The following is a 20,596-nucleotide window of genomic DNA, read 5'->3' on the forward strand; positions in this document are numbered from 1 at the left end:
GACAAATCCAGCGCACCTTCTGCGTCTCAGGACCGCTATCAGAATGTTCCGTCACCGTGCCGACGGAATGGGGTGTGCGCGATGAACCCCCCCCCCCTAACAATGCCCCCGGGTTCTAATAATATAAAGTGCTGGGGGGCTTGGAGGGGCATTCTGAGTGTATGGGCACCCTGTCCCCCCCCCCGATGGCAGCCGACCAATCACGTGCACCCGGCCACGCGGATCACAAGCTGGTCCACGAGGAACCGGAGAACATTCGTTCCTCTGCACTGACACCAAGATAATACTGCAACAACAACAACAACCGGTGGCCAGAGGAATAGAGGAGAGGGAGAGGGGGGAGGAGAGGAGAGAGGTGAGGAGGAGAGGAGGGAGGAGGAGAGCTGCGTTTGGCTTCAGCATGAAAACGTGCTCCGGGTTTGAAGGAGGAAACATCTGCCTCCACCAGAGGTTGCTCTACCACACACACACACACACACACACACACACACACACACACACACACACACACACACACACACACACACACACACACACACACACACACACACACACACACACACACACACACACACACACTAACTGGGGCAAAGCAGATTGCAGTGTAAAGTGCTGAGCTCTCCACGGCTGTCCGTCCGTCTACTGCAGGACTTGGCCAAGGTCCTTCCTCGCTGTAAGAGTGCAAAAACAAAACTTCAAACTAAAATGGAGGCCGTTTCGTGTTGACCTGCTCCACACCTCCTCCACTCTGACATTCAGGGTGGAGGAACCGCAGGGAGGAAGGAAAAGAAGAATCCCTCCGTCCCACAGAGAGGAGCAGAGCCTCTGTGAGTCAAACTAATCCCACGCCGTCACAAACAAAAAACCCTGAAGTAGAAAACTAATCACGTGGCGTCCCTCCACCGCGGGCCAAACCCCGCTGGAGGAACGACCTTCGTCACCACCATCGCCCTCCTCCTCCTCCTCTTCCTCAGGGCTAGTTGGCGAGCACCACGGGCGGGAAGGACTGGGGGGGGTACTGCAGGCTGTACCCCCCCAGACCCTCCCCGAAGGGGGGCTTCTCCCCGTAGGACAGCCCCCCGGGGCCGGGCGCGGCCGGGCGGGCGAAGGGGTCGTAGCTGGGGTGGGTGTTGAGGTGGGGGGGCGGCTGGAAGGGGCTGGCCATGGGCTGGGGGTCCACCTCGAAGTACAGGGCCCCCGGGGAGCCGGGGAACACGAACTCTTTGGCGTTGGGCGACAGCTGGCTGGGCGGGGCGGGGGCCCCCAGCGCGTGCAGGGCCAGGGCCAGGGGCTTGTGCTTCAGCAGCTCCGCGGGGGGGAGCGCGGCGGGCGGGGAGCGCGACAGGATCCTCTGAGGGGGCACGGCTACCACGGCAACGCCGCCGCCGCCGCCCGGGCCCCCGGGGGCCCCCGGGCCGGCCGCGCTGCTCTTCTTCATCTTGGTGGAGCCGAACTTGGTGGCGGCGAAGCTGGCGGTGGTGAAGGTGATAGGCTGGAGGGGGGGCCGGCCGGGGGCCCCGGGGGGCTGCTGGGGGGGGGGCAGGTAGGACAGCCCCCCCAGGGGCGGGGACGGGGTGGAGGGGTTGGAGGAGTGCGCGGTGGGGGTGCCGGGGTAGCTGAAGAGGGCGGGGCCGGGCGGGGGGGCGGGGCCGGGCGTGGGCGAGGCCGACAGCGAGCCCAGCGGCCCGGGGGACCCCCGCCCGCCCACGGGGACGAACACCTGGGCGTCGGGGTTGAAGCCCAGGCTCCGGGCCTCGTCGGGGCCCCCGTCCCCCGGGGCCCCGTCCCCCGGCGGCTCCCCCCGCTCCGCCCCCCCGCCCGGCCCCGGGGGGTCCTCCAGGTACAGCACCTTCAGGGCGCCCTGCTCCCCGATCTGGTAGGACACCTCGTAGGGGTCCACCCAGATGCTGAGCTCCGCCGGGACGTTGGCGCGGACCTCCTCCGTGTCCAGGCCGCTGCGCCGGGCCGCCAGCTCCACCACCGGGTCCCGGGGGGCCCCCAGATGCAGGCAGCGGAAGGCCGAGCCGCGCAGCGGGGCCTCGGGGTACCAGTGGCCCTCGAAGCGCGCCACCAGGAGGCGCTCCAGCTCCTCCCCGAACAGGTCGGCTCGGCGCCGCGGCAGCTTGTTGTACAGGTAGGACACGATGAAGTTCAGCGCCACCTTCACCTCCAGGAGCATGGCGCCGCTACCGGAGGGCGGGGCTACTGGGGGCGGAGCTACCAGAGGGCGGAGCTACAAGATGGCGCCTGGTGTTGTTTTGCTTTAGCAGTAAAGGGGGCCGTGTTCAAACCGGGGCCATCAACACAGGTACATATGCAGGGGAACTGGGTTTATAAAGTGTATAAAACGTGTGCTGCCACCATGATGGGGCTCTGTGTGTAGGGGGTCAGCGGAGTCCCTCTCAAGGCTCCTGATTGGACGGCTCTGCAGACAACGGTGTTAACTTTCAACTCTAAGAAAAAACAAAATAACGAAGCAGATTTAGGCGGAGGCACGACAATTCTTTCATGGATCAAACACACCCCTTTTATGACCGGACTTGGACCAGATGAAACGATCTGTAGTCGCAAATCGTCCCTCTCTAAGCATGATGTCGTGATCCCGTTAATCTGAACCGGATGAGAGACGCCCAGAAGCGTCGGAACCGAAGGACCACTTCTCATCCTTCACGCGGGAGGAAACTGGACGTGTTAGGTGATGATGACTGAGAGGCGGAATGTAAAATGGCAGAAGGGCTGGCGGACCTATGGAACACAGTTTCCCACCATGCAGTACTGGGCGCGTCACCGCGCCGCGTGTGTCCGCGGCCCCCCCACCTGCCATAAACATAAACAATTCGCCCACATCTTGTCCCCTGGCAGGTGGGCTTCACCAGCAAACACAATCATCTCAATCTCCACCAATCTCAAGACCGGAATTACCGAATCAACGACTTCATACATTAAGCAGACCCGAACGTCAGGCTAGGTTTACATCCGAGACGCTCCAGAACAATCCAACTACGCCACGGAGCCTGGAGCCTTAACTTACAATCTCTACAGAACAGAACCGGGTCCAATGTCACCCAATGTCATCTAACCCAAAGCGGACTTCAAACAAAGGCCTGACACGACATTATAACAACATATGGCGGTCCAGCACTGGAAGTCTGACCGATGGCCGAGTAGCGACACACTTTACCCCGATAATAAAACTAGATACACTGTCAGGACACCCGGAGATACAGAGAGACTAGCGTCAGATACAACGATATAGGATCATAATACAGCACTACCGGGCACATAGGACTGGCTTTGATGATCCACACACAACCACACACACACACACACACACTTGACAAACGCACACACTTGACACACACACACACACACACACACACACACACACACACACACACACATTTTGTTTCACTGGCATTGCAATAGGATTTTAACTCGTGAACGCACAGACCATTTAGGGATTACCTCTAGGTATATCAGAAAACTAAAACGCATTGTCACTACAGAACAATGTTCAACCATAAGGTCATTGAAGATAATGTTTGATGGACTCTGGTCTCATGCATGTCAACCACAATGTGCACTAATGGAAAAGGCAAAACTCTCCATCTGCTACAGAAACCACAGGAAAAACACAGACTCCGGTTTATGTTGGGGCGACAATGAAATCAGACTTTTATTGAGATTACAGTTTGACGGCAGAGCGCCTGCGAAGAGGTACCAGCCGACAGTCTGATTACATAACCTACTTTGGGGATGACAATCTCTATAAATAATACATTCTGGAGCAGGTGCCTGGGTAAACGTTCAATTCTACTTACTGGTATTAAGAGTGAGTAGATTCTCTGTTTCCCTTGTGACTGCGCCTATTGGAAGTGTTCAATGTCTTCAGATGTTTGAGGTCTGAACTCGTCCTGTTTCAGGGCCCGGGCTCACAGCCTGATGCGTGGCGCGTCCAGATCAAACTTTACTGTTTGACAACCCGGCGTATTTATACAGCTTTATGTGCACACACCCCCAGCAGTGACGAGCCAGCCGCGGAACTACTTTCTGGACGTTATCTCTGGCTGTGATGGGTCTCCTATAGCTCTGCTGTTTACCTTCGTGACTGTCTGCTAAAGCACTTCCCTTGATGTTGGGAAAATGTGAACATTTGGAAAAATCACAAATGCTATGTATTACAATGATCATGTTATTGGAGGGGATAAAAGCTCTTAAAGACGTGTGAACAAATACTGTGGGCGTATTTAGCGATGGCATCCTTTACATTAACATATTTTAAAATATCCTCCCACCAGCAATAACAGACCTATTTTATTTGGCGTAAGGATATTTGTAGTTCCATGTGAGGCTGAGCCATGGCTAAAAATATAAGTGGTGATAGCAACAGAGACTCCATTGGCTGAGATAAGGGAGGGCCCTGCGTTTATTGGGCCGCGGTGACCAGTCAGCAAGGCCAGGAAACAGTCAGCAGGGCTTGTGGGTAATGAGGTCTGCTGCTAAATAATGCGTGTTCTAATAATGTCAGTTAATGATTATAGGCAATTTATTATGGCTTGAAAATGAGACATAGGAAGAAAAGAAAAAAAATAGAAAGAAAGAAATAATATGAATAATTAATAATAATAAACAAAAATAAGATAATAACGATACACAATAACGACACTCCAGTTAAAACGTTTCAGTCAAACCTAACGAGTATTCCTTCTGATCAGCTGCAGTAATGTATCCGTAGCCCAAATGATCGGCTGCTCTTTTGCCTACTTTTCACATGTTGGTTTGCTTCAGTGGAATGAATATGTTTATGATGAATATGTTTATTCATCTTGTTCTAATGATTTGATGCACGTTTCCAGAAAATAAATAAGAATCCCGAATTTTATTACATTAAAAAAATATTAAATATAATGTTTTAATACATTATATCACATTTCGTGGTAATGAGTGGTCAGCTGAATGAGATCAGAGAATACTTCTTCTTAAAACTAATATGCATTTATTTTTATCATAATTATTCTTAGACTCGCACTAAACTAGAACGTCAATGAACGTAAGTAGCATAGGCTCTCCTGTTATAATACACTGGTTGCAGGCCTGTAACTTGAAACTGCATCATCAGGGAATAAGTGAGCGTTTATGTCTTCATTAAGAAGAAAATTAACCGGAACAACAACCAAACTGTCGTTTATAAAGGCAAATTATATATTATGCATTCATATTAATAGTAGGCCTATGTATTGCATAAAGAAGACCTTTACATTAAAAGTTGACTTGACAGACTATATTGTAATGGTTTTAACGGTTTGAATAGTTTCAGAGCAGGAGAACTACAATCATGGCCGACACCGTGTTATTATTATATCATCTGACGTCACAAAACGGCGACTCGTTGTCAGGGAACAAAATGGCGTATTACTGTTTGACTGTCACTAGGCTACGGGTAAGAAATTATAATTCTGTATTACAAATGACTTTTTACGTGTTGGCATCCGACACCTGAGTTCAGATAAGAAGGGTTAGCGTCACATGTTGATCCTCGGCCGTATCGGCGACCTCAGAGAGAGTTAGGGGACATTGCGCCGTCTACAGGTCCCAGTGTCGCAGTTGTTATCGTCGACTGGGAACCACTCCATCAGGACCATAGGGCGGCCAGAACAACGACACTGTCGAATAAATAACGATCTGGATCCTAGTCGACCCAGATCCCGGTAGTCCGCGGTCCCGATGGTCGAGCTGTTAGCAAGGTGACCGCAAGGTGACTTGAAGAGCAGCGGGAGCGACAGTGATTGAGTAGTTCTAGAGACAGACAGCGCCCACAACAGCAGGACGGGCTGCTGCTGTATGTCTGTCAGCGGTGGAGCACCTGTCCGTGTATCTTTAGAGTTGGGCTCAAAGCATGCCCGTATATATAGATATGGAAATTAAATTATATTTAGAGAGCAATGTAAAGGTATTCACCACTATTCGAAAAAGATAAGGCTTCTGTGTTCCTTTGAAGGGTATCTTGTTAAAGATTACACAAACTGACTAGTGGAAGGGTAACGCATCATACTATAAAATAGTGTCGCTTCAGCCGCCCCTAAACCCAGTGAGTGAGTTTAAGGCCCCTAACCTCCCCTAAACCCAGGGAGTGTGTTCATGGCCCCTAACGTCCCCTAAACCCAGTTGGGCTGTAAAAATTGCTCAAAAATGACATTCGAATGTTCGTTTGGAAAAAAATCACGAATTCGAACTATTCGAATATCTGGTTGCCTATTTTACGCAGTTGCCGTCAATATGTCAATAATGCGACAAAACCATGGTTCAAATTAGCGGGATATATATATATATCCTATAAACAGCCCAGTAACGTGGAGGCCTAATCATGAAAAGCCACAACTTTGTATCGCTTGCATTTCACCACCACACCTGCAAGCGCGCAAACTATAGTAATCTGAAGAAGACGCCCGCTTCTGAATGTTACAAAGTATGCTAGTGGTAACGTTCCTTGCTTTGCTTACCAAGTTACCATTTATCGAGAAGGCCTATTAAAATCGATAAAGAAAAATATGCATGTCGCCTACGTCTTCCACCATGCCAGCGAAAGGGCCAGCACTACGCACCGTTCGGATTCATGAAAAAAAAGCTGTCTCGGACTTTGCCGAGAACATTGCGTTATAGCAGCTTTCACCAGCCAGACTACTAGCTCCCTGAGCTCTACTTCGGATGCTTATTGAAATGCATAGCCGAGCTGGAATACCTATATCCAAGTACGGAAACCCCGAGGGGATAAAATACATTCGCTCTTCACAATACTAGTCTGTTACACTTGTACCGCGGGAGTGTTTTTTCACATTCGAATATTATGAGGGACATCGCGAACAGACAGAGGCTCATTCACAAAGCAGATAGAGGCGCTTGTACCGCGGAAGTGTTTTTTCACATTCGAATATTAATTTTCACGTTCAAATTCGCGTTTTTGGATACATTTCGAACGAATATTCGAACTTCGAATATTCGTTGACAGCCATAAAACCCAGGGAGTATGTTCATGGCCCCTAACGTCCTCCCCTCCTGTCCCCTCCCAGCTGGCCCTCGGGCCCGGGGCCCGGAGGGTCCACGTCGCCGCGGCCCTCAGGGCCCGGGCTCAGGTCTCCATGAGCCGCTTCGAACCGGACTCCTTCGTCAACTACGAGAAGATGAGCAAGAACATTGGCATCGTTCGCAAGAGGTCAGCAGCTGCCTTCGCTGTGTGTGTGTGTGTGTGTCTGTGTGTCACGTGCACATAAGTAAGGCCGGCCTTGACATTCAGAGCCCTGACTCCTCGGGGTCGCTGGACTCTGTCCGCTGTAGATAAAGGTCAGCAGCACAGATCGGTTTCCGATCGCACCGCAGTCGTCCAGACACCGCAGCAGCCTCCCGTGTGAGTGGGAGGATTGAAGCTGCTTTTCATTGATAAGAAATGACCCGAGAGAATGCAATGATTCAATAACTGGAGACACGTTTAAGATGTCATAATGTGTACTACTGTCCCTGTCAATCTCATGAATAAAAAATAAGAAGCAGGACCTTGTCCGAGCCTTCTTTAGTTGACATGTTGACGGTATAAACTCCTGGATTAACGAAACGACACCACAAACACGCGTCCGTCTGTCCGCAGGCTGGGCCGGCCGCTCACGCTGTCGGAGAAGATCGTGTACGGCCACCTGGACGACCCGGCGGGCCAGGAGATTGAGCGCGGCCGCACCTACCTGCGGCTGCGGCCGGACCGCGTGGCCATGCAGGACGCCACGGCCCAGATGGCCATGCTGCAGTTCATCAGCAGCGGGCTGCCTCGCGTCGCCGTCCCCTCCACCATCCACTGTGACCACCTGATCGAGGCCCAGACCGGGGCGGACAAGGACCTGCAGCGGGCCAAGGTGAGGGGGGGGGGGGGACAGGGACCTGCAGCGGGCCAAGGGGGGGGGGGGGGGACAGGGACCTGCAGCGGGCCAAGGTGAGTGGGGGGGACAGGGACCTGCAGCGGGCCAAGGTGAGGGGGGGGGGGGGGGGGCGGACAAGGACCTGCAGCGGGCCAAGGTGAGGGGGGGGGGACAGGGACCTGCAGCGGGCCAAGGGGAGGGGGGGGGGGGACCTGGTGAGGGGGGGGGGGGGACAGGGACCTGCAGCGGGCCAAGGTGAGGGGGGGGGGGGGACAGGGACCTGCAGCGGGCCAAGGTGAGGGGGGGGGGGGACAGGGACCTGCAGCGGGCCAAGGTGAGGGGGGGGGGGACAGGGACCTGCAGCGGGCCAAGGTGAGGGGGGGGGGGGACCTGCAGCAGCGGGCCAAGGTGAGGGGGGGGGACAGGGACCTGCAGGGGGCCAAGGTGAGGGGGGGGGGGGCAAGGACCTGGTGCGGGGGGGGGACAGGGGCCTGCAGAGGGCCAAGGTGAGGGGGGGGGGACAGGGACCTGCAGAGGGCCAAGGTGGGGGGGGGGCAAGGTGGGGAAAATAAAAGGATGTTAATAGCTCCTCCCCTTTTCTTTTGAACCAGGATGTAAACAAAGAAGTCTACAACTTCCTGGCAACTGCCGGAGCCAAATATGGAGTTGGCTTCTGGAAGCCCGGGTCGGGGATCATCCACCAGGTACCGTCCGGACTTCACTCAGCCCGACGGCAACGCTGGATCAAACCTGTCCTCAGACATTCCACCACTCTTACCTTTTTAGTTCCTGAAGGTCTGACTGTGTCCCTCCTGTGTGTCTGTGTGTTGCCTCAGATCATCCTGGAGAACTACGCCTACCCCGGCGTGCTGCTGATCGGGACCGACTCCCACACGCCCAACGGCGGCGGCCTGGGCGCCATCTGCATCGGGGTGGGCGGGGCCGACGCCGTGGACGTCATGGCCGACATCCCCTGGGAGCTCAAGTGTCCCAACGTGAGCGATGCTGGGCTAGGCTACGCTACGCTATGCTACTCTACACTAGGCTACGCTACTCTAGCTGTTGCCGAAACGAGGAGATGCTACGCTAGTATACGCCACAATATAAATCACAAAACACAATGTTTTAATTATAATATTCCAAATAATTAAATAGTGTTAACGTATTAAACCTGTTAACCGATCCGTTGCCGTCCTCCTCTCTGACCGCCTGGTTCTCTGAGCGGTGGTGTTCCTCTCCGTGACCGCCTGGTTCTCTGAGCGGTGGTGTTCCTCTCACTGACCGCCTGGTTCTCTGAGCGGTGGTGTTCCTCTCCGTGACCGCCTGGTTCTCTGAGCGGTGGTGTTCCTCTCACTGACCGCCTGGTTCTCTGAGCGGTGGTGTCCCTCTCGCTGACCGCCTGGTTCTCTGAGCGGTGGTGTTCCTCTCCGTGACCGCCTGGTTCTCTGAGCGGTGGTGTTCCTCTCACTGACCGCCTGGTTCTCTGAGCGGTGGTGTTCCTCTCACTGACCGCCTGGTTCTCTGAGCGGTGGTGTTCCTCTCCGTGACCGCCTGGTTCTCTGAGCGGTGGTGTTCCTCTCACTGACCGCCTGGTTCTCTGAGCGGTGGTGTTCCTCTCGCTGACCGCCTGGTTCTCTGAGCGGTGGTGTCCCTCTCACTGACCGCCTGGTTCTCTGAGCGGTGGTGTCCCTCTCGCTGACCGCCTGGTTCTCTGAGCGGTGGTGTTCCTCTCACTGACCGCCTGGTTCTCTGAGCGGTGGTGTTCCTCTCGCTGACCGCCTGGTTCTCTGTCCAGGTGATCGGGGTGAAGCTCACCGGCAGCCTCTCCGGCTGGACGTCCCCCAAGGACGTGATCCTGAAGGTGGCCGGCATCCTGACGGTGAAGGGGGGCACGGGGGCCATCGTGGAGTACCACGGGCCCGGGGTCGACTCCATCTCCTGCACAGGTGAGGGGGCCACAGCCTGACCTCCGACCTCTGACCTCTGACCTGAGGGCACACTCTGTTTCTTACGGTGGAGCTGAAATGAGGAGGAACAGAGGAAACCAAATCGTTTGGTCGGAAAGGGACAGAATCACCCGTGACACCTGACGGCCTCTCAGAGGAGATTCTGCAAGAGCAAAGGGAGCAAGTGATGGGGAGCAAGAGCTCTCTTAGTTCGTTTACATGTGACCCCCCCCCCCCCCCGTCACCAGGGATGGCCACCATCTGCAACATGGGCGCTGAAATCGGAGCCACCACCTCGGTGTTCCCGTACAACCACCGCATGAGGACCTACCTGGAGAAGACCGGCCGCAGGGGTCAGTCCGCCATCCTCTCTCTCTCTCTCTCTCTCTCTCTCTCTCTCTCTCTCTCTCTCTCTCTCTCTCTCTCTCTCTCTCTCTGTCTCTGTCTCTGTCTCTGTCTCTGTCTCTGTCTCTGTCTCTCTCTGTCTCTGTCTCTGTCTCTGTCTCTCTCTCGCTCTCTGGCTCTCGCTCTCTGTCTCTGTCTCTCTTCCTCTCTGTCTCTCTCTGTCTCTGTCTCTCTCTCTCTCTCTCTCTCTCTCTCTCTCTGTCTCTCTCTCTCTCCCTGTCTCTGTCTCTGTCTCTGTCTCTGTCTCTCTCTCGCTCTCTGGCTCTCTCTCTCTCCCTGTCTCTGTCTCTGTCTCTGTCTCTCTCTCGCTCTCTGGCTCTCGCTCTCTGTCTCTGTCTCTCTTCCTCTCTGTCTCTCTCTGTCTCTGTCTCTCTCTCTCTCTCTGTCTCTCTCTCTCTCTCTCTCTCTCTCTCGCTCTCGCTCTCGCTCTCTGTCCCTGTCTCTCTTCCTCTCTGTCTCTCCCCCTCTTTGTCCCCCCCCCCCCTCTGTCTCCCTGGATCAACTATTTCTTTAGAACCCTTTCATTATTGCTTTATAAGGACTATAAACCAGTCATTTCTTAGTCCGCTGTAGATCCCCTTACTCTGGATTCTAAACTGGTGTCCGTTCCTGTGCCCTGTCTCAGAGATCTCTGCGGTGGCGGACTCCTTCCACCAGGACCTGGTCCCAGACGAGGGCTGTGAGTACGACCAGGTGGTGGAGATCAACCTGAGTGAGGTGGGTCTGGGGGTCACACCGATACTCTAGGGCTTGTCGAGCCCCCTTAGGGGACCCCGTTTAGATCCTAGGATTGATTTGATTGGCTGGGGCCTGACATGTAAGGTGCTTTATGAAGTAGGGTTTGGTTCTTCTGAAAAGACAAACCAAAACATGAGAGAGATAACCTGAAGTCTACCGTCTCGCTCTCCTCCCCTCCTCCCCCCTCCCCTCCTCCCCCCCCCCCCCCCTCCCCTCCCCGGTGACCAGCTGAAGCCCCACATCAACGGGCCCTTCACCCCGGACTGGGCCCACCCCGTCTCCGAGATCGGGGCCACGGCTAAGAAGAACGACTGGCCCCTGGAGGTTAAAGTGGGTCAGTGTCTCTCCCGGAGCCCCTCAGGTTACCTCTGAGGCCCTCTGCCTGGGACATGTGATCGGACTGCCGGCCCAGAGCAGCGCGGCGTCCGTGTGGTCCTCCTGAGCGCTGCAGACCCAGAGCAGTACAGCGGAACACAGTGACCCTGTCCTCTGAGGCAGCGGGGCCGGGAGGACCCCGCTGACTGGCTTTAGGGTGCAGAGAAACACCTTGCACTTAGAGTCGTTTAGCAGATGCTCTGGTCCGTAGTGACTTACAGTGAGGAACAATATTTATTGTATTATTATTTAGTTGTTTTATTATTGGGATCACTTGACCCCAATGCCCTCACTCCATCCTCTCCTCTGGTACCCTGACTCCCTCCTCTCCTCTGGTACCCTGACTCCCTCCTCTGGTACCCTGACTCCCTCCTCTGGTACCCTGACTCCCTCCTCTGGTACCCTGACTCCCTCCCTCCTCTGGTACCCTGACTCCCTCCTCTGGTACCCTGACTCCCTCCTCTCCTCTGGTACCCTGACTCCCTCCCTCCTCTGGTACCCTGACTCCCTCCTCTGGTACCCTGACTCCCTCCTCTCCTCTGGTACCCTGACTCCCTCCTCTGGTACCCTGACTCTCTCTGGTACCCTGACTCCCTCCTCTGGTACCCTGACTCTCTCTGGTACCCTGACTCTCTCTGGTACCCTGACTCCCTCCTCTGGTACCCTGACTCTCTCTGGTACCCTGACTCCCTCTCTGGTACCCTGACTCCCTCCTCTGGTACCCTGACTCCCTCCCTCCTCTGGTACCCTGACTCCCTCCCTCCTCTGGTACCCTGACTCCCTCCCTCCTCTGGTACCCTGACTCCCTCCTCTGGTACCCTGACTCTCTCTGGTACCCTGACTCTCTCTGGTCCCCGGTCCGGTGCAGGTCTGATCGGCAGCTGCACCAACTCGAGCTACGAGGACATGGGCCGGGCTGCGTCTCTGGCCAAGCAGGCGCTGGACAAGGGGCTCCGCTGCAAGTCTGAGTTCACGGTGACCCCTGGGTCGGAACAGATCAGGGCCACCATCGAGAGGGACGGATACGTGAGTGATGACCGCTAGGACCGAGATACCAGATACACAGATACACAGATACACAGAGAGATACAAGATAGAGAGATACAAGATAGAGGGATACAAGATACAGAGATACACAGATAGAGAGATACAAGATAGAGAGATACAAGATAGAGATACAAGATACAGAGATACACAGATAGAGAGATACACAGATAGAGATTCACAGATAGAGAGATACAAGATAGAGAGATACACAGATAGAGAGATACACAGATAGAGATACACAGATAGAGATTCACAGATAGAGAGATACAGATACAGAAAAATAGAGATACAAGATAGAGAGATACACAGATAAAGGGCCCTTCTCCCCTCCTTATGAAGGGGTAGAGTGATAAAGGGCCCTTCTCCTCTCCTTATGAAGGGGTAGAGTGATAAAGGGCCCTTCTCCTCTCCTTATGAAGGTGTAGAGTGATAAAGGGCCCTTCTCCTCTCCTTATGAAGGTGTAGAATGATAAGGGGCCCTTCTCCTCTCCTTATGAAGGTGTAGAGTGATAAAGGGCCCTTCTCCTCTCCTTATGAAGGTGTAGAGTGATAAAGGGCCCTTCTCCTCTCCTTATGAAGGTGTAGAGTGATAAAGGGCCCTTCTCCTCTCCTTATGAAGGTGTAGAGTGATAAAGGGCCCTTCTCCTCTCCTTATGAAGGTGTAGAGTGATAAAGGGCCCTTCTCCTCTCCTCTCCAGGCCCAGATCCTGAGAGACGTTGGCGGGGTGGTCCTGGCCAACGCGTGCGGGCCCTGCATCGGCCAGTGGGACAGGTGGGAGGGCCTCCTCTAGGATATACATTATAGTAATAATGTCCACGTGTAAGATCATTGTCTTTTGGATTGGTTGAAGGAGTGGTCCCACAAATCAGATTGTACATTCATGATGTAAAGTCCCTGCCTCTCGCTTCATGTTTGTTGTCAAGCGAGGAGGCGAACAGACTGGGAACCAAAGCTCTGATTAACTTTAGCACAGAGTCGACCGGCCACGGAAGAAAGCTACAATACTCATGACAATACTTATTAATGTCCCCTTCTGAAGCTTAATCCTCTCAGAATACCGGAGACATGTTGACCTCCCCTGAAGCTCTGATACTGTAGGACTGCTGGTCCCAGACCAGTTAAGGAGCAACCAATCAGTGCAATGAACCCAAAAGAGTCCGCTCATGTTAGACTCATGCTGATTGGTTCCTGGTAGCACGAACCAATCGTGTTTGATGTCGCTTCTAACTGAGTATAGCAGTGACCTGAGAGCCACCGAGCTGAACCTGTCTGTGTTCCTCCTTCCTCAGGAAGGACGTGAAGAAGGGAGAGAAGAACACCATCGTCACGTCCTACAACCGCAACTTCACCGGCCGGAACGACGCCAACCCCGCCACGCACGCCTTCGTAACCTCCCCAGAGGTAAGCCCCGCCCCTCTGGGCTGAGGCCCCTGCCCTGAGGTGAGCCCCGCCCCTCTGGGCTGAGGCCCCTCATGTTTTAAATGACATCCTGTCCGTCCCCCAGGTCGTCACGGCGATGGCCATCGCCGGCACGCTGGACTTCAACCCGGAGACGGACTTCCTGACGGCGGCCAACGGGGAGAAGTTCAGGCTGCAGCCGCCCACCGGAGACGAGTTGCCGTCCCGGGACTTCGACCCAGGCCAGGACACCTACCAGCACCCCCCCCCCCAGGGGGCCAGCGTCAAGGTGAGACCCCCCCACGCCACGCCCCGAAGGCCTGGGACGGAGCAGGGAGCTCTGGTGGGGAGGGGCAGGACATAAGTGGGCGCGGTATCAGCTGATTGGTCAGGGACACGAGGCAGCGGTCTCCATGGTAACTGGGGCGTGGCAGTGGTGAGGCGTCCGTCTGTCCCCTCATGCGTCCGTCTGTCTGTCTCATGCGTCCGTCCGTCTGACTCATGCGTCTGTCTGTCTGTCTCATGTGTCCGTCTGTCTGTCCCATGCGTCCGTCTGTCTGTCTCATGCGTCCGTCCGTCCGTCTCATGCGTCCGTCTGTCCTCCAGGTGGACGTCAGTCCCTCCAGTAACCGCCTGCAGCTTCTGGAGCCGTTCGACCGCTGGAGCGGAACGGACCTGGAGGAGCTCAGGGTGCTGATCAAGGTGAGGGGGTGAGGGGGGGGGGCAGGGTGCTGATCAAGGTGAGGGGGTGAGGGGGGGGGCAGGGTGCTGATCAAGGTGAGGGGATGAGGGGGGGGGCAGGGTGCTGATCGAGGGGGGGGGGGGGGGGGGGGGGGCAGGGTGCTGATCAAGGTGAGGGGGGGGGGGGGGGGGGTGCTGATCAAGGTGAGGGAGGGGCAGGTCCTCTCTGTTATGATGGGGGCCCCTGGGGTCCTCTCAGTTATGATGCGGGCCCCTGGCCCCTGGGGTCCTCTCTGTTATGATGCGGGCCCCTGGGGTCCTCTCTGTTATGATGCGGGCCCCTGGGGTCCTCTCTGTTATGATGCGGGCCCCTGGGGTCCTCTCTGTTATGATGCGGGCCCCTGGGGTCCTCTCTGTTATGATGCGGGCCCCTGGGGTCCTCTCTGTTATGATGCGGGCCCCTGGGGTCCTCTCTGTTATGATGCGGGCCCCTGGGGTCCTCTCTGTTATGATGCGGGCCCCTGGGGTCCTCTCTGTTATGATGCGGGCCCCTGGGGTCCTCTCTGTTATGATGCGGGCCCCTGGGGTCCTCTCTGTTATGATGCGGGCCCCTGGGGTCCTCTCTGTTATGATGCGGGCCCCTGGGGTCCTCTCTGTTATGATGCGGGCCCCTGGCCCCTGGGGTCCTCTCTGTTCACATATTCTTTTGGGGGGTTTTCTGTTGTGCTCACACCCGCTGTGCGCAGGTGAAAGGGAAGTGCACCACGGACCACATCAGCGCGGCGGGGCCTTGGCTCAAGTTCCGGGGCCACCTGGACAACATCTCCAACAACATGCTGATCGGAGCGGTGAACACGGAGAACGACGGCGTCAACAGCGTCAAGAACCAGCTGACGGGGCAGTACGGGGGGGTGCCGGAGGTGGCCCGCCACTACAAGGTGTGTGTGTGTGTGTGTGTGTGTGTGTGTGTGTGTGTGTGTGTGTGTGTGTGTGTGTGTGTGTGTGTGTGTGTGTGTGTGTGTGTGTGTGTGTGTGTGTGTGTGTGTGTGTGTGTGTGTGTGTGTGTGTTCGTGTTCTGACATCATGTCTGTACACACGGTCTCGGCCAATCAGCATCCGGTGTCCTCCTTAGCGCCACTGTCTCCACTCACCTGTCTCTCTCTCTCTGTGCCCCCCCCCCCCCAGGCGGAGGGCGTGGGCTGGGTGGTGGTCGGGGATGAGAACTACGGCGAGGGCTCCAGCCGGGAGCACGCCGCCCTGGAGCCACGCCACCTGGGGGGGCGCGCCATCATAGTCAAGAGCTTCGCCCGCATCCACGGTACACACACACACACACACACACACACACACACAAACACACAAACACACAAACACACAAACACACAAACAAACAGTGTCCATCTCCCCAGTGTTGTCAGCCTGAACACATTGAGTCTTCATGGTTCTCGTTGCGTTGCCGTGGGAACACACAGAAGACCACAGGGCTGTGTTTGGCCAGCTTGAGGTTACCGGCGCCGCTCCAACGTCGCTCCGATCCTGCCCCCTCAGACTCCTCCCTCTTCAGCTTGTTGTCGCCCTGTTTGAGGTCATGCCCTCTGGTCCACAGAGACCAACCTGAAGAAGCAGGGCATGCTGCCCCTGACCTTCGCCGACCCCCAGGACTATGACAAGGTCGGCCCTGAGGACACGGTCTCCATCCAGGGCCTGGAGTCCTTCAGCCCCGGGAAGGTGAGCAACCTGGTCTCTGTAGTGAGCCCCCCTAAGAGCTGCTCTATAGTGAGCCCCCCAACAGAGCTGCTCTATAGTGAGCCCCCCCAGAGCTGCTCTATAGTGAGCCCCCTAATAGAGCTGCTCTATAGTGAGCCCCCCTAAGAGCTGCTCTATAGTGAGCCCCCTAACAGAGCTGCTCTATAGTGAGCCCCCCCAGAGCTGCTCTATAGTGAGCCCCCTAATAGAGCTGCTCTATAGTGAGCCCCCTAACAGAGCTGCTCTATAGTGAGCCCCCTAACAGAGCTGCTCTATAGTGAGCCCCCCTCAGAGCTGCTCTATAGTGAGCCCCCCTCAGAGCTGCTCTATAGTGAGCCCCCTAACAGAGCTGCTCTATAGTGAGCCCCCTAACAGAGCTGCTCTATAGTGAGCCCCCTAACAGAGCTGCTCTATAGTGAGCCCCCTAACAGAGCTGCTCTATAGTGAGCCCCCCTCAGAGCTGCTCTATAGTGAGCCCCCTAACAGAGCTGCTCTATAGTGAGCCCCCCTCAGAGCTGCTCTATAGTGAGCCCCCCTAACAGAGATGCTCTATAGTGAGCCCCCTATCAGAGCTGCTCTATAGTGAGCCCCCCCCCCCAGAGCTGCTCTATAGTGAGCCCCCCAAGAGCTGCTCTATAGTGAGCCCCCCCCAGAGCTGCTCTATAGTGAGCCCCCCTCAGAGCTGCTCTATAGTGAGCCCCCCAGAGCTGCTCTATAATGAGCCACCCCAGAGCTGCTCTATAGTGGGCCCCCTCAGAGCTGCTCTATAGTGAGCCCCCCTCAGAGCTGCTCTATAGTGAGCCCCCCTCAGAGCTGCTCTATAGTGAGCCCCCTCAGAGCTGCTCTATAGTGAGCCCCCCTCAGAGCTGCTCTATAGTGAGCCCCCCCCAGAGCTGCTTTATAGTGGGCCCCCTCAGAGCTGCTCTATAGTGGCCCCCCTCAGAGCTGCTCTATAGTGAGCTGCTCTATAGTGAGCCCCCCTAACAGAGCTGCTCTATAGTGAGCCCCCTAACAGCCCCGCCCCCTAGTGAAGGGACGGTCCAATCAGACTCCTCTCTGTGCCCCCCCCAGCCCCTGACAGCGGTCCTGAAGCACGCCGATGGCAGCCTGGACTCCATCTCCCTGAACCACACCTTCAACCAGCCCCAGATCGAGTGGTTCAAGGCGGGCTCCGCCCTCAACCGCATGAAGGAGCTCCAGTGAGGAGGGGGACGGAGGGAGGGGGGGGGGGGGGAGGTGATGAGGGGAGGGGGGGATGGGTTCCATGGGGTAGCAGAAAAGCTTTGACGAGCAGAGCTGTCTGACTAAATAAATTTGTTAGGAAAACCTAGTGTGGACGGGAGTGAGGTGGAAGATGACCGCCGCGTTGCTCTGGGTTTGCTGTTTAGGTGTACGGAGTCTTTAGACGCACACGCACGCTTGCTGTAAAAATTAAAAGCGCACACATTCACTCACACAGGCAAACGCACAACACACCGATGAGACGACAACGAAAGCACTCCAGGGCAGGACGCACACATACACAGCTTTGTCGACGTTAGCTTTGCATGAACTGTTTCCCACCTTCGTCTGAATCTCGTTTGCTCGGCTTAGTGACTAGTGCTCACCCAGCTCTCGATGGAGAAGCATACACAAACGGGCACACACACATACATGCACACACATACATACGCACACATACATACGCACACGCATATACGCGCACACATACATGCACACGCACACACATACATGCACAAACGCACATACATGCACGCACACATACACACACACATAGACGCACACATACGCACACACCCTGATGGCCACTCCAGGGTTCGTGCTAGTCTCGGCTAGTTTGTTCTCCAGTGCAATAAGCATAGTATTGCTCGACCGAATACAAAGGCTGCATTCTCCTCGGACCGTCCTCCATTATGGCAGCAGTGAAGACAAAGCCATGTTGTATTGATCGTGGTCCGCTGCTCTCCCTCCTCACTGTTCTCTCCCTGATCTCGCTGCGGTTCCAAACCCTCCCATGATGCACTTGGACCTTGGGCCGCATTCAAAGGCCCGTTGATTACTGTCTCCTCGCTCAACCCAACGCACAATCCAGCGTCCCGCAGCCCGGGCGCGGGACGTAGTTCAGCTTCACGCAGCTTTCATTCTCTTAAACATTTCAAACTCAAAACATTCTCGTGTGTTGTTGAGATATGCTGGTTGTAGAGGAAACACCACTCATCTGAATCACTTTATTTAAACAACACAAATGGTATATAATCTATGTTTGGTCCTTCATGTTAATATCTTATATATTGCTGCACTATGTACATTTAAAGGTATATATGTGATATAAAGTCTCCTCCCAAGAGGTTCCCTATCTCCCTCTTACACTTGAATATTCATGATAACGAGCCACTGGTTTTAACGAGTCCTACCAGAAACACAACAGGATGTCAAGCGGTCCTGGGTGATGAGTTCGATCTGTGTGGGCTATCTCTGTTGAACTGAATGACGAGTTGCTGATGTGTGAATAACTGAAAAGTTTGGATTTTACTTTTGTTTATTTTACATTTTTATATTCAATTGTCCGAGGTTTGGATTTCCAGCTCGTTAAATGTATGAAGAGCGAAGCAAGTAATGTGAAGTGATAACTGGCCCTCCCCAAAGCCGTTGGTCGGTGATCAGTACTCCGTTTATGTCCTTTATTTAATGCAGTGATTGCCGAAAATGCCTCCACTAACAACTAACACCTGTACGCACAATCACCCCAATGTACCAAAAAAGTATAATTATGTTTTTTGTTACAATTCCCATCTTCCTGGTTTAAATTGTCTTTCAGTGTTTGTGATCGCAGAACCTGTAAAAGGCAGAACATAGAAGCAGAATCTGTAGAAGTAGAACCTGTAGAAGCAGAACACAAAGAAGCAGAACACATAGAAGCAGAACCTGTAGAAGCGATCGGCTCCTCTCCATCAGTCTGTTCAGAGCTCTAAATGTGACCGATGAGACGTTAGCCCCCATATCGTTGTGTTTGTCCTCAGCTGTGATGTTTCCAGTGAGCGATTTGTCGTTTGGAGATTAAATAAAGTCATATTACTAATGGGACTGATCTCATCAGAAATAGATGCATTAATCCAACATGACCAGCTTTAGTGATTGTCCTGTGATCTAATGGGTAAACATTAAGTTCCAACCAGAGTTCTCCTGCAGTGCCATCGCTTGTCAGGTTCACCGTGAGATTAACGCACTTGCAATATACATGTTACAATAATTATTAAAGATTACATTATATTTATGAGTTGTGTTTGTTGATTTTTTTTTATGTTCTCCAAAATACAGACCTTCACACAAACAGCCCTTGATCCAAAGCCTTTGGGTTGAATGTAGTGCAACATGAACTAGGGTTCATATATTACACGCTTGGGAAATTCTCCCTGATAGACATGTTTGTTTTGGTTTGTATGAGCAATTATAAGTATTCCTACTCTAGGAATTCTTAGAATAATTAGTTATTACTACTAGTAATAAGTATTACTACTCTTGTAATAGCTAGTATTACTACTACTAGTAATAAGTTACGTATTACTACTCAGTAGTAATAAGTGTATCTGTCACTCAGCCAAAGGTAAGACCCAGGTACTCGTGTAACGGGTACTCAGTAGTAATACTCAGTCACGCCATACCAGCTGTACTCTATGTCTCGCTGCGGCTTGTAGGACATGGACATCCAACGTCCAAGTACTGTCACGTGATTCCACTTTCGACCCCCACTGACGTCACAGGCTAATGACTGAAACAACCTAATTGTGATTGCAAAAACATGCATTTGTGAAATGAGTTTTTGATGGGTCCACTTAAGCCAGGGGTGTTTCTAGGTTTCATAAACATCCGGGGCTTAGCGCAGACGGAAAATGAAAATGCCAAAATGATTTCTATGCTTTATTTTGCATGGAATTTTTTTCATAATGCTTCACCTAAATAAACAAAATGCGCAGCTTATTATAGCTTAAAATAGCTACCTGAGTGCTGTGCTGCTTATCCCCAAATGTCTAAAGTTCCATTCAAGTTATTTCAGAGTAAAAATTAATACAAGTGAGACAGAGACTTTACACACACATCTGACTGGGGATAGGATAGGTTAATTCACTTGAGGTGGTAAAAAGGTTATGTTTTTAAACTGTTTATTCTCTTGCCAGAAGGACTATCTAGACTAGGCTAGCACTTATAAATAATTATAAATATTTTTACTATTTTTTTAACCCAAAAATTATATTCTGGGCTAATTAATCACAGGGTCTGTGATTAGGATGTCTGGGTTCAGGGTCTGCTTTCAGGGCCTAATCGGCCAGGTAAACACGCGTCCTGCCGTCCTCCTCCGA

General features: G+C 53.8%; 2 protein-coding genes across 2 annotated transcripts in view; one reads left to right on the plus strand and one right to left on the minus strand.

The window, feature by feature from the left end:
• The window catches only part of tob2 (transducer of ERBB2, 2), a 5,938-nt gene extending 1,919 nt beyond the window's left edge, over nucleotides 1-4,019 (minus strand). Inside the window, exons 1-2 of the mRNA XM_030338271.1 lie at nucleotides 3,822-4,019; nucleotides 1-2,453 (exon numbers count right to left, since the gene is read on the minus strand). The exon at nucleotides 1-2,453 is cut by the window's left edge and continues 1,919 nt beyond it. Of these exons, the coding sequence (XP_030194131.1) occupies nucleotides 977-2,179 (1,203 nt within the window). The 5' untranslated portion in view covers nucleotides 2,180-2,453; nucleotides 3,822-4,019 and the 3' untranslated portion in view covers nucleotides 1-976. The remainder of the gene's footprint in view (nucleotides 2,454-3,821) is intronic.
• Nucleotides 4,020-5,385: 1,366 nt separating this feature from the next.
• LOC115529447 (aconitate hydratase, mitochondrial) lies at nucleotides 5,386-19,512 on the plus strand. The gene is made up of 18 exons (XM_030338193.1): nucleotides 5,386-5,440; nucleotides 7,068-7,210; nucleotides 7,640-7,898; nucleotides 8,513-8,605; nucleotides 8,738-8,896; nucleotides 9,697-9,847; nucleotides 10,096-10,200; nucleotides 10,878-10,969; nucleotides 11,219-11,324; nucleotides 12,234-12,391; nucleotides 13,111-13,184; nucleotides 13,703-13,814; nucleotides 13,918-14,100; nucleotides 14,418-14,513; nucleotides 15,239-15,430; nucleotides 15,678-15,810; nucleotides 16,099-16,220; nucleotides 17,310-19,512. The coding sequence occupies exons 1-18, from the start codon at nucleotides 5,405-5,407 to the stop codon at nucleotides 17,439-17,441; spliced, it is 2,346 nt and encodes a 781-aa protein (XP_030194053.1). The 5' UTR covers nucleotides 5,386-5,404; the 3' UTR covers nucleotides 17,442-19,512.
• Nucleotides 19,513-20,596: the final 1,084 nt, after the last annotated feature.

Source organism: Gadus morhua, chromosome 2, assembly GCF_902167405.1.
Source record: "Gadus morhua chromosome 2, gadMor3.0, whole genome shotgun sequence".
Taxonomy (NCBI): Eukaryota; Metazoa; Chordata; class Actinopteri; order Gadiformes; family Gadidae; genus Gadus; species Gadus morhua.

Coding starts and splice junctions, on each gene's coding strand:
- LOC115529447 (XM_030338193.1), top strand. CDS start 5,405: ATGGCGTATTACTGTTTGACTGTCACTAGGCTACGG. Junction 8,606..8,737: donor GGTCGGGGATCATCCACCAG/GTACCGTCCGGA, acceptor GTGTTGCCTCAG/ATCATCCTGGAGAACTACGC. Junction 14,514..15,238: donor AGCTCAGGGTGCTGATCAAG/GTGAGGGGGTGA, acceptor CGCTGTGCGCAG/GTGAAAGGGAAGTGCACCAC.